The following is a 17,591-nucleotide window of genomic DNA, read 5'->3' on the forward strand; positions in this document are numbered from 1 at the left end:
TGCAATGATTATTAATTAATATTCTGAGTTCATTAATTAATCCTGATGAGATCCCGATAAACCCCAAATTAGGGTTTCATGGCATTAGGGTTTTCCAAACCCTAATTAGGGTTTCCAACCCAACTTAGCCCAATAGGCCCATTAGCTAAGTCCTTAGATCCATTAGGGTCCATTAAGCCCATTAGACACATGTTTGGGCTTTAATGTCAATTAGGGCTTCATTGGGCCCACTAGGGTTTATGTCCCTTGTCCAAACACCACAAACGAGTCATCATACAACGAGGCACACCGCCACCCGACACGGCGGCCGGTGGCAGCAGTAGGCGGTAGCCACCACCTCACGGTGGTGGTTTCGAGATTTCTATTATTATTTTGGCACCATTACAATGTACAACTCGATAATACACACACACATACACACTAAAAATAACACACACGCACACACACAGCCACCCCTATGGTGGCCGGTGGTGGCAGAAAATCTATAACCGGCGGCAACCACCATGGTTGGCTGCCATGGTGGTGCACTTGCTTTCCAGCGAAACAAACCTCCCAAGCACACACATCACACACCAACAGTGGAAATACAGCTACATACACATACCCGGTTGCAAAAATAACCCAACCACCCTCTTGGTGGCGTATGGCGGCCGACAGCGACGGTAGCACATACAATCATCGATGGCAGCAACGGATGGAGCTCGAAGGCGTCACAGAAGCGGCTAACGGCGGCAGTGGACCAGTGACGACGCAACAGGAACGAGGGAGGTGGCGGTGACACCTTCACGATTTGGTTACACCTCCGACAACCACACTGCGAAGGCGCTCATTACCAAGGCAGCAGGGGGCCGTCTCGTCGTCGTCGAAACGCAGCATCAGCAGCGCACGCCATGGCGGTGGTTACGGCTTCCATTGGCGGTTGGGCGACTCCGAATTGCGAGGTAGCGGGTGGTGGATGCAAAGTATCGTGGCAGCGACTGTAGAAGAAGAAGGAGAAGAAGAGCGGTGGAGACTCGGTGTTCGAATGACGGCCATTCGCTGATCGGAAAATGGGGGTGGTGGTGGCGCCGGTGAGGGGGCATAAACATGGAGAGAAGTGGCGGTTGTATTGTCCTCTAGGGTTAGGGTTTCATAAACCTTTATACCCGATCCCACTAATAAGTTTGCCATAATGACAAGATAGGTCCCTCCCATCCGAGTTCCTTGCAATATTAGGCCCTAATTTACCATTTGAACCCCACCATCTAAAACCCTTTACAAATTAGGTCCAAAGTTTACCAAACGGCCCCCAATATCTTAATTATGACATAATCAGGCCTTCTACCTCATTTCCTTTTTAAATTAAATCCAAATAATTACCACGGAGCCCCTGTCTTCATGAATATTTATAAAATGAGTCCCGAACTCACACTTTTAACCCCCAACTTCTAAAAATGTGGCAATTAACTCCTCTAACCCAACACCCTGCATATATAATTATTTATTTTAGGGCTATTATTCATTCATTAATTTGTTTATTTATTTAATAAATAAACAGGGTGTTACATAAGTGTAGGGAGTACTGTTCTTTGCTATGGTCAATTGTTGGTCCTCAACCGGGTAGTAATAAAAGCCATTTTAAGGTATGGAGTAAACTATGCAAGAGGCTTATGTAGTCAAGATGAGATTTGTTACTCTTATGTTTTGAGAGTGAAAAATTTAAGGTGCCTTAACAAAATTTGAACATCTAATGAGATTGATTGTGATCTTTATCTTATGTTCAACATGATGTTTGTGACAAAGGGATAACTGATAAACTTACCTTATACACTAATTGTAGCTTTGAGCTTTTGGGAATTGGGCGTTGATATAACTGATAAACTTACCTTATACACCAATTGTAGCTTTGAGCTTTTGGGAATTGGGAGTTGATAAACTTACCTTATACACCAATTGTAGCTTTAAGATTTTGGGAATTGGGCGTTAATAAAATGGCACAAAGTCGTATGTTGATGGGGCCATTGAAATGTAGCTAGACGTTCACCACTGTCTATATCAGTCTAATATTAGTCTTGCGAAAGTGGGAGATTGAATGATATTGTATGCTCAAGAATCATATTAAAATGATATTGCTAATTAACATATGATACTAATGGGTCACACTAACAACAACTTGATACAATTGATTATTTATTAGAAATTAATTGCAATAAATATTCATAAACTCTTACAATAAAGTGGGAAAATATTTTTTAATGGAAATAATTATTTTACAACATAAGAAACACATTATTTCATAAGATATGAATTAAGAAGTCATGTACAACATTTTGGACTAGGTGAGTCTTTTGTCTTTTACCTAAAGAAAAAGTTTATATTTTATAAACTTGGATTTATAAAATTTAAACTCTTAATTCCTTTTTTATTCTCCACGTCTAAAACTAGGTTGGTCTTTGGAAGAGTATGGCTTTTGCATTTGTTTAATGTAAAGTAAGCACCCTAAGGAAGACATGCTCAAGACATAAGGATAAGGTTGTCTTAAAGTGCAAAGACCTAATGGTTAAGGACCTTGATTTATGCTTAAGGCTAGTTGCTTGCATTTGGATCTCTCATTCTTGCATGCTAAAACCACAACCTCTCCATCTCTCACTCTCTTGCTCTCTTAAAAAGTACAGAAGTGTTACAATTTACTTACATCCTCTCTATAAGTCAAACTTTGGTTTTGGCTTAAAGCTTAAGAGTTTATATATAAAGAACTAGCATTCTACATAAAGTTGAGTCATTGTAACATCCTATCTCCTGCCATTTCTGAGCCATGGACGATTGTGTAAGGTTTTGGGCATTAAGGAGGCAAAGTTTATTCCTTGTAGAAGGAGGTAATGATAGTTAAGAGATTTTACCCTTGAAGTGTGTTCTGGGCCAAAGGGTATAAAGGGAAAAGTCATAGGCCAGGTCCTTGCATGAAATATGGATTTTTGTTCGAGAAGTTTTTAGTCCAAGATATTTAGATAATATTGTAAAGCTCTTCAACACCTTTCCGTGGATGTAAAGAACGTTGAAAACAGAGTTGGAACGAAGAAGTTACGACTGTTTGAAGTTAGGATGATTTTTGGGTTAGCAGCGTACGCAGGGCGTACGGGGAGTACGTAGGGCATATTAGGGTATCCCTAGTACGCTATGCATACTAGGAGTACGCAGTGCGTACGCAATCAGTGCCAAAACCCTAGTTTTGTGGTTTGAGCCCTATTTAAGCTACTTAACTTCCCCAAACTCATTCCATTCTCAGCCTCCACCTCTCCAACATCCTCTCTTGAAACGCTAATCCTACAATGAACCGTGTGAGCAAAAATAAGGTGATTGTTAGATCTAGCTAGTTTTGGGGTGTACTTGGTGCATTGGAGTGTTCTTGGTGCACCTTGGAGAAGATGGATCTCATTGAAGAAGTGTTGGTTGTGTTGGAGCTTGTAGATCCAGACTTTGATAACCTTGATCTTTCTTCTAGAGGTATAAAGTTTGAATCTTGATGATGAAATTGTTAGATCTAGCTAGTTTTGGGTGTTATGAGCTTTTGGTCACTTTAAGTGCATAAAGTTTAGATCTTGAAAGTTTGCGACCTTGTTACGGATAAAGTTGGAAACTTTATCCATCTAAACATCATTTTGATTCTGATCTAAAGGTTGGAAACTTGGACTTAATGGATTAAGTTGAAAGAGATGCCCTTTTGGGCCCCATAGAGACTTAAAGACTATATCTTGTTTGTTGGGACCATTGTAATGGATAAAGTTGGAAACTTTATCCATTATGGAGCTATTATAAACCATAAAAATGTGATATTGACCCTTCTGTCCCTTCCATATAAGAGTTGTGATGTCTTATTGGGTTAAGAACTTAGGGTTTTGGACATTAAGCACTTTATAGCCATGCAAAGTCATAAAGTTGGAAACCTTATGACTTAGGAAATCATTTTGGGCATGGATCTGAGTTTTGGACGTAAGTGCTTAATGAAATAAGCTCTTAATGGAGTTTTAGAATTGGGTTGCGTACGTTGGGCGTACCTGGTGGTATGTTACGCGTACGCGATAAGCCCCCGATTTTGGTCAAAATCATAGTACATTGGGCGTACTCTCTTGCTACGTAGGGCGTACTCTGCGGGGAAGAAATATTGACTTTTGGACATTGACCGTTGACTTTGACTTTGACCAGGGTTGACCAAGTTTGACTTAAGGGTATTTTAGGTATTTTGAGCTATAGTTTAGCCTTGGTCTCTATCTGTTGAATATGTGGCATGTAGAGCCGGTATTCGGAGCAGTGTGTTGTTCAGCTATTCGTCAGACTGTGAGGTGAGTTTTCCTCACTATACCCATTGGTCGAAGGCACCAATTCTGGCCCACTAGCTATTTATCCTGGTCAGGATAGTGATATGATAGTTGTAGTTATTCGGTGGATCTGTATGATTATCTGTATTTGTTGGCTCTGTGTATATATATATTTGTTGCATATGTCGACATGTTGTGTTGGGTTGAGGCGGGCATGCTTTGTGCTGTAGGCCAAGACACCCGACGACGACCGGATAGGTTGTAGGGTCTACGAGGCGGCCCAGTCACATCGACGGCCCATGAAGCGCTCCGGATAGGCTGTAGGCGGTCTAGGTATGTCGAAGGCTCGTAGAGCGGTCCAGATAAGTTGTAGGCCCTGCGAGGCGGTCCAATCAGGCTGGTTATTCATATTGTATGCTTGTTTGTTGTGGTGTGCTGGTACTTTGGGGGAACTCACTAAGCTTAGGCTTACAATTTTAGTTTATGGTTTTAGGTACTTTCGAAGATTATGGGAAGGCGAAGGCGTGATCATACACAACTTTTTGTTTTTGTCTTCAGGTCTTGGGAAAACTCTAATTTTGAACTAATGTTTTTGGAAACAATGACTCTTTTGTAAACAATGATGTTAAATGGTTGATTTTGAAATTTTGAAATTTCTTTGATTTTTAGGATGTTAGAAGTTGGTATCAGAGCCTTGGTTTGAGAGAATTAGACGAACATTCATGTGAATCCATACTCAAAATAGGGAATTGCAAAAGTTTTTAAAATGATTTTCAAAATTGTTTTCAAAAACAACCAAGGAAGGATGTGATGTGTACGATCATCCGGTGTAAGAAAGTATTCCCTAAGTTACCCACACCGTTATCTGATATTATGTGTATGTTAGAGCAATATGCTAGTTGTAGGATAGGGATATTCAGGAAATGCATGATAGAATTTCCTGATACATGATGCCTTATTTCCTATAGAGTTTTCTTGTTGATTGTTGTATGACCCTTTCAGGTGTGAACTAGCTATTAACTGAGTATGTTAAGTCACATGCTTTATGGGTTAAATAATTTTTGAGTGAAGGATTTGGTCCTATGGCTTAGCTCTTATTTGAGTCTGACCGTTGTAGGGTTCAATCTTTAATAAAAAAATATTTAAGTTATGTTGCATGTGATTGTATTCATGCAGTAGTTAACTGGCACCAATGGGGGTCGTTTGTCAGTTGATGGTAGGGTGAGGTGTGAATTGTAGAAGAGCCTAGGAAGTGATTTAGTGTGGTTGCTATGTTTTTTAGCGGGTGTTCGAAGTACTATTATGAGTAGGTAACTTAGAGGACCCGGGATGATTCTTGAGGAAAGTATGGATAGATGTGGAAGGTAGTATTCGGCCCGTACTATTGGAAGCACAGGATCCATACTCGAATCAAGGAAGTTGTAACATCCCAAAAATACAGATAAAATTTTTGTTTTTAATTTCATTCAAATAGCATGACACTAATAGCAAGATAGTCAAAAGAGTATCATAGGAACATGTTATCAGAGTACAAATTCCCAAAATCTCTAAATGCGGAAATTATAGGGTGATGCGGTGCAATCAAGTTAGGCCCTTCCCCTTCAAACTGGAAGTACCTGAAACATAAACTGAAAAGTGTAAGCACAAAGCTTAGTGAGTTCCCCCAAAATACCACATACTAAACAAACATACTGCCAAGCATATCTTAGTGCTGGCCTACCCCTTCGGTCTAATTTAACTGGATACTATCAAGCATATATGGGTGCTTGCCTACCCATTCGGTCTATTTCAACCGGATACTATCAAGCATATATAGGTGCTTGCAATCCCCTTCAATCTATTTTAACCGGATACCGAGTCTATTTCACCCATACTACTACCACATAATATCATAACAGAAATCACAGAGTCATCAAGCAAATACATGCGTAACTAAAAATTATCACAAAGACAATCATCACACTACATCATAAACTAGTGGGCGACTTTGGTGCCTTCGACCCACGGATACTGCGAAGGAAGACTCACCTCAGACTGAAGATATCAAATCACACTCGACGGATGACTCGCGAAAACCTCTTCCTAACGCACAAGCATAAAACCCTAATTAGAAATTAGGCCACAATCTAACTCAAAGGTCCAAACCCTAGTTCTTGACTTAAGGTAAAAAAGGGCTCATTTATTCTTGCCTCAATTGGCCTCCCTCCCCCCCCCCCACCCCCCTTAAGGCCCAAATCCATAAAAAGCCCAAAAAGGCATCCAAGCCCAACTATAAGGCCTCTAAGGCCCAATATGGCCCAAGAACCCCCAACATGGCCTTAAGACCAAAAATGACCTGCTACAATCAGGTGGGCCCGAGGCCCAACTTAAACAAGTCCAAAAGACCCAACAAAAATTGAGCCCAAAATTGTCTATGTCCACAGACTGCACGCCCGACGTACATGGCTCGTACACCCAGCGTACGCTGATGACCAACCGGAATCGATGCATCTACCCAGTACATACAGCGTACTCTAGAGTACGCCCTACGTACTGTCCAATCAGCCCATACTCATTTCCAAGTCTTCATACCTTCAACGATTACGTCCAAAACTTAGATCCAAGCTCAAAATAACGTCTTAAGCCATAAAGTTGCAAACTTTATGCTCTTGCATGGATGGATGGGGCTCAAACCATGAATTAAGTCCATTAACTCACTTGGAGGGTTACTAACACTTGCATGGTTGAGTCTTAACCACCAAGATCTAATTTTTATGACTCAAAACACTCCCAAGAGTCCAAAAGGACAGCTCAAATGGCCTAGAGTTGCTCATACTCCAAGAAACCAAACTATAGGACCAAAAGATGTCATATTTTACCCTAAACCTAGATCTAATCTTACAATGATCAAGGTTCAAACTTTATACCTTCACTAGATTGGAAATGGTGCACAACCTATGGATCTACAAGCTCCTTCTTCTCCTTTGCTTCATCCCAAACTTCCTTCTCCTTCAAAACCACCAAATAACACTACAAACACTTAAGGTAAGCTCAAAATGAACAAAGGAGGCTAGGGATAGAGATTTTCACTAAAATGGCAGTAGAGGCTGAGAGGGTAGAGAACTTGAGGGACTTAAGGTCTTTAAATATGGTGCAAACCCTAAAAAATTAGGGTTTGCCCCTGGCTCGATTACGCCCATCGTACGCATGGGTACTCCCAGCATACGCTGGGGATCCCTCGATGATGCGCATGTAAGAAGTACGACGTGCGTACCTACTGTATGCCCAGCGTACTCGCAATCCTCCAACACCTTTTATTTGAAGTAAACATAGAATGAAACAATAACTCATACCTGGAGACTCGGGTGCTACAGAAGTAATGAGGATTCTAAGGAGCTGGTTGAGGGTAGATAGCATGGTTGGATAACCATGACTTGTGGCAGTGTTTCTGTATGTGTCAATCTTTTGGTTATGGTTGTCCAGGCTAAGGATGAGTCTGGTGATTGTTGTGCTTTTGTGGTCATGTGAGTTTGGGTATGAATGGTGCAAACCTAAGTGAGTTAGTTGATTTTGAGGTCTCAGGAGCCTTGCTCAAGTAGTGCCAGTTGGGCTGCAGGACTCAAGAAGGAAGCGGTTGTCGGGAGCGGATCGAGAATTTCGGTCGGAGGATGATTGATTAGCAGATGGATTGGAATGACGCTATTTATGGCGAGGGTTATGTCCTTCTAGTTTTTCAAGTTCGGAGAACGAGTAGGCAGGCTTGTGACTTTCATGTAAACCCAACATGGGGCTAGTTGGCTACAGTGTTTGGCAGATGTATGACAATGTGGGAATGCGTAGGCGGATTGTTGTGGTACGGATGCCTCATGATACCAAGGGTCTGCTTCTTGGGATATAAGCAGGTCAGGTTCTAGCTGATGGTTTCAGGCGAATCGGGAGCGACAACTTTTGTTGTCTCTGATGTATCCCGACTATGAGAATGATGCATTTTGGTATTTATGAACAATTTTTTTTGTGTGATGAATTGACGGTTGGGACTACAGGCGAGGAGTGTATATTTTGGGATAGTAAGTTGGTGTTTTGCTTATGCATTTGCATGAAAGCCTCAATGTTAAAGGTGGTTATGATTGGAAATTTCTAAGATTCGGAATCTCTTAGGGTTTGCTTGGCCCGTATCTGGAAGATCATCCTGCGTGTGTTATACATTCCAAGAGTCAGGGACGGTTGGTACCTGGTTGAGCCGGTTTGAGATATGGTTTGGTTACAACCCAGTGGGTGGTAGTTCGAACCCTAAGTAGGGAAGAACTAGGTATTCTGCTTGGAGAATCATCGATCTGTTCGAGTTTATGGTGTCGGAAGTATGGTTCATAGGGGTCTACGGTGCGGGTATACGAGATTTCAGTTTAAGATTTGGTCAAGTCAGGGGTGTAGAGTAAGTGGCTATTGGATGTATGTGTCCAGGAAATACACGAGTTGTCTCGTATCAGGAAGTAGTTGGTCAAGGAACTCGTTGTAGCCATTGGTTCCTTTTTGGGATGCCAATGAATAGATGAGGAGGCGCTAGGATCACTCAGGTTGAGTATCGGTTGTTGAGGGACTTGTCAGCTCATTGTATGGATTGCTATTTACAGTCTAGATTGGGCAGTTGTCGATCGGTAAATCAGTTTCAGAGATGGGTATGTTCAGCTCCGCGTGGGTTTTGGTTCACTAGATTAGGTGTCAATGTGTTATCGATCATTGGTCATTCCATACATCATCAAAGCGGAGATTCTTTGGAAGTTTTGGGTTGTATCAGTTGAAGTTCAACAGATTCATCGACCCATCGTCAAGTTCGGCTCGAGTTTGGTAGATGTCGTTGGTTATTGGGAGTTTAGAATTTGGGACAGTGTTGCTTAGTTTTCCAGACTGGATATTAGATCTGCGTGGAATCTAATTTTTGACATGTCGTGCTGGCAGGGTTGGTTTTTGGATGGATCCAATTAGAGACTTAGCAACATTTAGGATAACCTTCAAAGTTTTATCAAGATAGTTACATATTGACGGGGTCTGTTTAGTCTCAATCAAGGTATGTGATCTTGTTTTGATCGTTCATGAGGATGCCTTTTGTTAATGATTAAGGTTCATCATTTTGTTAGAACTCTGGTACTTCGCTCCTTTTGGGTAAGGTTATGGGTTCTCTAAGGGTGTGTATTGTGGTAAGTTCATTAGATATTGTCGTGAGGGGTGTATGTGGGCTGGACAAGATAGAAATGGAGCACTTTGTTCAAATTATATGTATGGTTCTTATTTGGGTTATAACCTTTCAATTGGAACAAGAGTACGACCGTTTATCCCATTCTTGGGTCGTTTGCGACCTCTTTTTCATCGGATTTTATGTTGGTAACAGCTTGTACTGTGAAAGGAATTGCGCGTGGTAAAAGAGTATGGCATTGTTACGATCAGTTAGCGTTGAGAGGGACGTTGATTGGGTTCCTATAAGGCGGTGGAATATGGTTGAGTATCTTTAGGCCCCCGTGGTGCTGGTCATGAGTTTCCAGGCGAATGATGGAATGTTGAAAAGATCGGTGTAATACCGGGAGCATTCTAGACATAGGCTGTGGGCCCAATGATCATTATTGTTTATTTCTTCTGCATGTGGTACTTCAGATGTTGGTGCATTGTTGGAAGTCGGGAGACTGACGAACCAGCTGGTTTGGATAAAGTGAGCAGTTAAGGGTTGTTGGGAGTATCAGTTGTGCATCAGAAAGTCTCTACGGAGTGTTTGCATTATAAATCTCGTTTGTTCACGAGTTGTTATTAGGGGCTTAGTTACCAAGGTTGGGTATCAGTTATGGAGTCTCGAGTCATGAAGTTCATTGTGAATGTCTAGAGTGATTTTCCAGGTGGGAGTACACCTGAGCTGATAAGGGTTAGATGCAATATGAAAATTCTTGGATTGATCATCTTTGCTCATAGGAGCAGTGGTTGGTAATAACATGTCAGGGAGTCAAGGGTTTATTTAAGGTTTTTGGTACATCTTATGGATTTGGAATTGGTTGAAATTTGTGATCGATGTGTTTTGAGTACTTCATTCCGCATGTTTGCTGGTGTTCTTAGTCAAAGACAATGGGTGGGTTCAACGAATGGATGAATATCAGTCTTGGAATATGGGTTCTGAAATTTAGATATGATGGGTTCCCGATCTCGGGAAGCATATTGATAGAGTTGATTCGGTGATTCTAGTTTTGAGAGTCACCGGCTCTGTGGTTCTCACTAGAAGTTCGATATTATAGCTAGGAAGTTGTGGAATATGCTGGCGTTGTACGTGTTTCTCTGCAGCGGTTATATAGATGAGACTCGTGTTGGGAGTCACCTTGTTTTTGAATGGAGGTTTCAACAGCAGTAAATAGTCAGGGGTTCTATTTTCCAGTTGGTTCTCGTCGCGATTATGCACTTATGTGCGGGATTAGCATGACGACGATTGGTCAAGAAGGTTTAGAGCCAATCAAATCTACGGGCTTTCAGCTAGGGGTTCCATCGTGAAGCGGAAGCGAGAGTTAATTTCGAGGACGAAATCTAATTTAAATGGGGGAGAATTGTAACATCCTGTTTCCTACCATTTCTGAGCCATGGACCGGAAGTCAATTGTGTAAGGCTTTGGTCCTTAAGGGGGCAAAGTTTAGTCCTTATGGAAGGAGTTAAGGATAGTTAAGAGATTTTACCCTTGAATTGTGTTATGGGCCGAAGGGTAGAAAGGGAAAAGTCATAGGTCGGGTCCTTGAATGAAATATGGATTTTTGTTCGAGAAGTTTTTAGTCCAAGATATTTAGATAATATTGTAGAGCTTATCAACACCTTTCCGTGGATGTAAAGAAACGTCAAAAACAGAGTTGGAACGAAGAAGTTACGACCGTTTGAAGTTAAGACGATTTTTGGGTTAGCCGCGTACGCAGGGTGTACGTGGATTACATAAGGCGTACTAGGGCATCCCTAGTACGATGGGCGTACCAGAAGTATGCAGGGTGTACGCAATTAGTGCCCAAACCTTATTTTCGTGGTTTGATCCCTAGTTAAGCTCCTTAACTTCCCCAAACCCATTCCATTCTCAACCTCCACCTCTCCAACACCCTCTCTTGAAACCCTAAACCTAGATTAAGCCTTGTGAGCAAAAAGAAGGTGCTTTTAAGTGCTTTGGAGTGTTATTGGTGCACCTTGGAGAAGAAGGAACTCATTGAAGAAGTGTTGGTTGCATTGGAGCTTGTAGATCCAGACTTTGTTCACCTTGATCTTTCTTCTAGAGGTATAAATTTTGAATCTTGATGATGAAATTGATCTTGTTATGGATAAAGTAGGAAACTTTATCCATCTAAACATCATTTTGATTCAGATCTAAAGGTTGGAGACTTGGACTTAATGGATTAAGTTGAAAGAGATGCCCTTTTGGGTCCCTTGGAGACTTAAAGACTAGATCTTGTTTGTTGGGACCATTCTAATGGATAAAGTTGGAAACTTAATCCATTATGGAGCTATTATCAACCATAAAAATGTGATCTTGGCCCTTCTATCCGTTCCATACAAGAGTTGTTATGTCTTATTGGGTTAAGAACTTAGGGTTTTGGACATTAAACACTTTATAGCCATGCAAAGTCATGAAGTTGGAAACTTTATGACTTAGGACATCATTTTGGGCTTGGATCTGAGTTTTGGACGTAAGGGCTTAATGGAATAAGCTCTTAATGGAGTTTTGGGACAGGGCTGCATACGTTGCGCGTACGCGGTCAGCGCCCCGCTTTTGGTTAACATCAGAGTACGTTGGGCGTACTCTCTTGGTACGCAGGGCGTACTCCGGTGGGAAGAAATATTGACTTTTGGACATTGACCGTTGACTTTGACTTTGACCAAGGTTGACCAAATTTGACTTAAGGGTATTTTAGGTATTTTGAGCTATAGTTAAGCCTTGGTCTCTATATGTTGAATAGGTGGCTTGTAAAGCCGGTATTCGGAGCAGGGTATTGTTCAGTTATTCGTCAGACTGTGAGGTGAGTTTTCCTCATTGTACCCGTGGGTCGAAGACATCAATGCGGGCCAACTAGATTATTTATCCTGGTCAGGATAGTGATATGATAGTTGTAGCTGTTCGATGGATCCGTATGATTATTTGTATTTGATGGCTCTACGTTTATGTTTATTTGTTGCATATGTCGACATGTTGTATTGGGTTGAGGCGGTCCTGCTTTTGTATTGTAGGCCAAGACACCCGGGGACGACCGGATAGGGCCTACGACACGGTCAAGTCAGGTCGGTGGCCCGTGGAGCGGTCTGGATAGGCTGTAGTCCCTGCGAGACTGTCCAGTCATGCTGAAGGCTCGTAGAGCAGTCCAGATAGGTTGTAGGCCCTACGAGGCGGTCCAGTCGGGCTGGTTGTTCTTCTTGTATACTTGTTTGTTGTGGTGTGCTGGTACTTTGGGGGAACTCACTAAGCTTTGGCTTACAGTTTTAGTTTATGATTTCAGGTACTTTCGAGGATCGTGGGAAGGCAAAAACGTGATCATACACAGCTTCCTGTTTTTTATGTCTTCAAGTCTTGGGAAAACTCTGATTTTAAATTAATATTTTTGGACACAATGACTCTTTTGTAAACAATGATGTTAAATGGTTGATTTTAAAATTTTAAAATTTCTTTGATTTTTGGGATGTCATGGTCATTGTTGGTGTCTCTAAAGTTTATTATTCTCCATCAACTTTCAAGCCTCCCAAAAGGACCTGAAGAACTTTAAAGGTCGTTATTTCTCCATCATTTCTTTGGTTAGTGTTTAAATATTTCTATAATTTGCAAGATGATCATTGGTGTGTATAAATTAGTTTATGTTAATTTCGAAAATCAAGACTTCCGTTTGCCAATCAAGTCTTTTGTATGGGTTTTAGGGCTAGATTTCAATTTTTATAAAATTGGTTCCTCAAAATATATAGAAATGTCAAAGTATCATAAAGAACAAAACATGAGCATTTTTCGTCTTTTAGAGGTATTTAACGGAGCCAATTGGACACCGAAAGGTTTCAAGGACCAAAAGTGAATGATTTGGAAACTATAAGGGATGCTTGATATCATTTTTTTAGAACATGGACTATACATAAACACTAAGATAAACCACAATGACCATTTATGTAATTCACTTTTTATATAATAATTGAGTGGAAATTTGGTGACTGGAAGTGGACATTCTCCACAACTCCCATATCGTGGTTCAGTTTCCACTCCACTTGTTTGACAAAATAACACACCACTCCAGATTTTCTTTGCTTCGTCAACATAGAGCAACCAACTCCTTTAAATTATATTTATTTAGTAAAATGATATTTTTAAATTAACTATATAGTAATTCCAACTATAGGCCCATTAATATATTGATGGTATTATTTTTTTAAGGTACTAGCTATATCAAAAAATTATGAGACTTTATGTAAGTTGTATAGAAATATTTTATGTCATCGGACTTTGAAAATGTTGGGTAATTCGACTTTAGGGCATAGTAATAATTAAAACTTGGATATAAAATTTAATCGTGTAATACATTTTTTCCCAATTACACTACATAATACATACATTATGGAGGAAACAAAGACAAAAACACAAAAGGAAAAAGGAAAAATCTTTCAAAAATAAAGGAAATATTCTAATTTTGAGACCACTTTTGGTCAAGAATCCAAAGCCAAGACATTTTGAAACATTCTTAATCATTTAGCATTTTGTTTAACAGTTTATAATATAATTTTATAAATTATATAAAAAGCTCAGTTAATAATTGAGAAATTAGTTATCAATAAATCAAATCTATGTATAATCACTCCATTATTTAACTATGAGTTAATAATAGAGATCATTGACTACTAATTTTTCAAATAGACTTACTAAGATAAATATTAACTAAATTTATGCTATTTTTATGCATTATTTTCTGTAACGAACGCATAAAACCTTTTGGTAACGAACTCATACCTGATATCTTGAAATGTGCATGCTAACTTCACACTTAAATATTTTCAAATTAACAAAATTTGCAAAAGTTCTTTAAATCTTTATTTTTATTTTATTTGAATTTGGAAGGCGAGATTAAAAGCAAAAGAAGAAAGAGGAAAAGTAAAAGAATGAAAAGCAGATTTTCCTTTTCTTTTTGTATTTATTTCTTGTATCATTTAATTTAAACCATGCATATTAATAAGGGTTTTTAGTCGACATTAATCTACACATAAAGATACAAATACGTTATGAACTTACAGTATCTGATGAATTTAATTGGAGATTGATGTATTTTTATTATTTTTAACTTCCAACCTATTAAAATTATTGACTTACAAAATTAGGTGTATATGTTTTTGTTTTATGTTTATTCAAATCTATATTCACATAAAACATATTTGTTGTTATTTTCATCAAAAAAACAAATATTTATTAACAAATAAAACCAAGATTTGAAGGACTAATTGTGTGTGACAAATTTTTAGAGGGGCTTTTTTGTAATTTGGCTCCATTGGCCAATGGATCAGTACAAAATATAGTGGGAGGTCCCTAATCCCCCTATCAAGGGTCCAACCACTAAGGACATCCACCTTCCATAAAATGCCCTTAAATGCATCACCGAAAGAACACTCCTTTTCTTCTATTAAATTTTATCTACTTCACCTTTAGGTTAGGTGAAATTTCAAAATTTTCTCAAAATTACAAGGATAAAAACATAATTTATAACTTAATTTCCACTCAATCATACATATTTTTATTATATTAACACACATCAACAATTGTTCAAATACTATTTTAGAATGTATATATTATAAGTATTTGTTATATTCAATATATTAAATCTTATGCATCTAGGTATTCATTAAAAAACGTTCTTTTGTTTAATCAATTGTCTACATGTGGTTCATAAATATTTATCAGAATTCATTATTGGTGGAACATAATAATTATGTTAATTGTTTTCATTTGCTTTTGATAATAAATGTGTCTTAAAGGTATAGCCTTCTTTTTTAAGCAAAGTCTAACCATGAAAACTTCTTCAATCAAGTAGTAAGTATGCACATTCATAGACTTATATTATATAACACCCAAAGCTTTTCCCCACCATTTAAGGTGTTTAAAAACTTTAATACAAATTACAAATTAATAAATATTCTTCTAAGTATTTTGCTTTCACTTTCCTTGACTTCTTATTTGATTTTGTCATGTGTGGTCTTGTTAATTATATAAAAAATATTAGGGATTAAACTTAAATGTACAAAAATTAAAGATCAAAGTACTATCTTTCAAAGCATGAGTTGAGTTGACCACGCATGATTACACAAAGATAAAACAACACACATTGATTTGACTTTATATTTTGGTTTTTCCTAATAAAACATGACAAGATTAGGACTTATAACACCAAATTAAAAAAAAAAACCATAAATATCATCTTAAAACACCATATCTTCATGCACATAATTGTCCTTTAAAATCTAGAGTGAAAAAGACAAAAATATCCCTCAGGGATTGAATTGATTGTCTTGGTTGTATTGGAACTCCTCTTGGTTTTGATATCCACCATTGGAATTGGAATTGGAATTGAACTTGTACCTATCATACGAATTATAGTTGTTCCCATTATACCCATTTGTGTTGTACCCATTTCTTGAGTCAAATGCTCTTGAGTTCTTCTCAAGATTGAGGTCATAATAGTACTTTCCATTCTCCAAGAACCTTGTATCACTCATCCCCTGCTTCTCCATGTTGTACGTATTAGCATTGTTAGTTGTACTTCCACTATACTTTGTCTCACCCAACCCCTGCTTCTCCGAGTTGTACATATCCTCACTCCCCTGCTCCTGGGAGTTGTACATATTACCGCCGTCTTCAGTCTCCACAAACCTAGTATCATCAAACTGAGGCTTCACTGACTTGTACCCATCGCCGCCGGGGGCATAGTAGTACTTTCCATTCTCCATAAACTTAGTGTCACTCATCCCCTGCTTCTGATAGTTGTACATATTGCCACCATGTGTACCCATCTCTTGCTTCCCATAGTTGTACATATCGCCACCATTGGCAAACTTTGAACCCATCTCTTGCTTCCCAGAGTTGTACATATTGCCAGCATTTGTACCCATTTCTTGATTCCCAGAGTTGTACATATTGCCACCATTTGTACCCATTTCTTGATTCCCGGAGTTGTACATATCGCCACCACTTGCAAACTTTGCACCCATTTCTTGCTTCTCAGAGTTGTACATTCCGGTTTCACCGGTGAACTGGTCGTTGAATTCGTCAGGGAAGTCTTGGGTGCTGCTGTGAATAGGGGTGGTGTAAGCCACCGGGTTGTAGTTTTCCGGGAGGTTGGCGGGGAGGGGGAAGTTGTTGGCGGTGGCAGAAGGTGGCAGTTGGCCTGATTCATGGCCGTAGAGGCCGTAAGCGCCGCCGTCTGGTTGGGTTTGTGGGATGAAATTGGGATCTTGTTGATTGGTGTTTAAGGGTTGTACTTCTTTTGGGATGTTGTTGGAGATTTTGGCGAAGAATTGGCTTTCTCTTGCATGGATGGTGGAGGAGAGAGTGAGGAGAAGGAGAAAGAAGAAGAAGAAGAAGGAGGTGATGGAAGCCATTGGAGGAAAGGATAGATTGAAGTTTTGGCTCTTGTGTTTATGTTTCAATGGGTATGGATTTATATAGCAAAAGTTGAATCTCTCTAAAATCTCTCTCTCAATCTCTCCCGGTGTTTGAAAATTAATGAATTTCTACAAGTTAGGTGCAAATTGGAGGGGAAAAGGGTGATGATTGCGGTCCCTAATGCATAATAGCAGCACTTTGACAAAACAACCCTTTTCTTGTGGGCCATGTTTTCATATTATGTTAGAGGGAAAATAGCTATACAAAAACAAACAGATACAATTTTTTAAAAACGATATCGAAATATGTTTTTATTGTTGTGGCATTAAAAACAAATTGATTATAATTGATTTACTAAATAAAAGTGATGAATAGAAAAACCATATTTGAATTGAACTCGTCTTAATCTTCTCGATGAGATTTTTTATATTTATATGTATATTTTTGTTATCTAAACATTGATTTTTATGTGAAATGTTTAACAATTTATGCTTAAAATCAAGTTGGGTGTTTTATTTCCATGTAAATGTAAATTTTTATGTGAAATGTTTAACAATTTTTAGGTGATGTTGTGTAGCATGACCGAGTTGATCTAAAATATTTTCTAATTACGAAAAATATCAAAAATATAAGTGGGAAACCTTCATGCACGAGTATTAGGAGGAGCTAGTCAAAAGAATGTTGATGCCTTCCACACTAGA

General features: G+C 39.0%; 1 protein-coding gene across 1 annotated transcript; it reads right to left on the minus strand.

The window, feature by feature from the left end:
- Positions 1–15,535: 15,535 nt before the first annotated feature.
- LOC145124281 (uncharacterized) lies at positions 15,536–16,991 on the minus strand. The gene has a single exon (XM_079059554.1). It carries the CDS (start codon positions 16,884–16,886, stop codon positions 15,777–15,779), a length of 1,110 nt encoding a protein of 369 aa, XP_078915680.1. The 5' UTR covers positions 16,887–16,991; the 3' UTR covers positions 15,536–15,776.
- Between the last annotated feature and the right edge of the window lie 600 nt (positions 16,992–17,591).

Source organism: Lactuca virosa, chromosome 7 (genome assembly GCF_052849685.1).
Source record: "Lactuca virosa cultivar CGN04683 chromosome 7, Lactuca_virosa_CGN04683_v6, whole genome shotgun sequence".
NCBI classification, from domain to species: domain Eukaryota; kingdom Viridiplantae; phylum Streptophyta; class Magnoliopsida; order Asterales; family Asteraceae; genus Lactuca; species Lactuca virosa.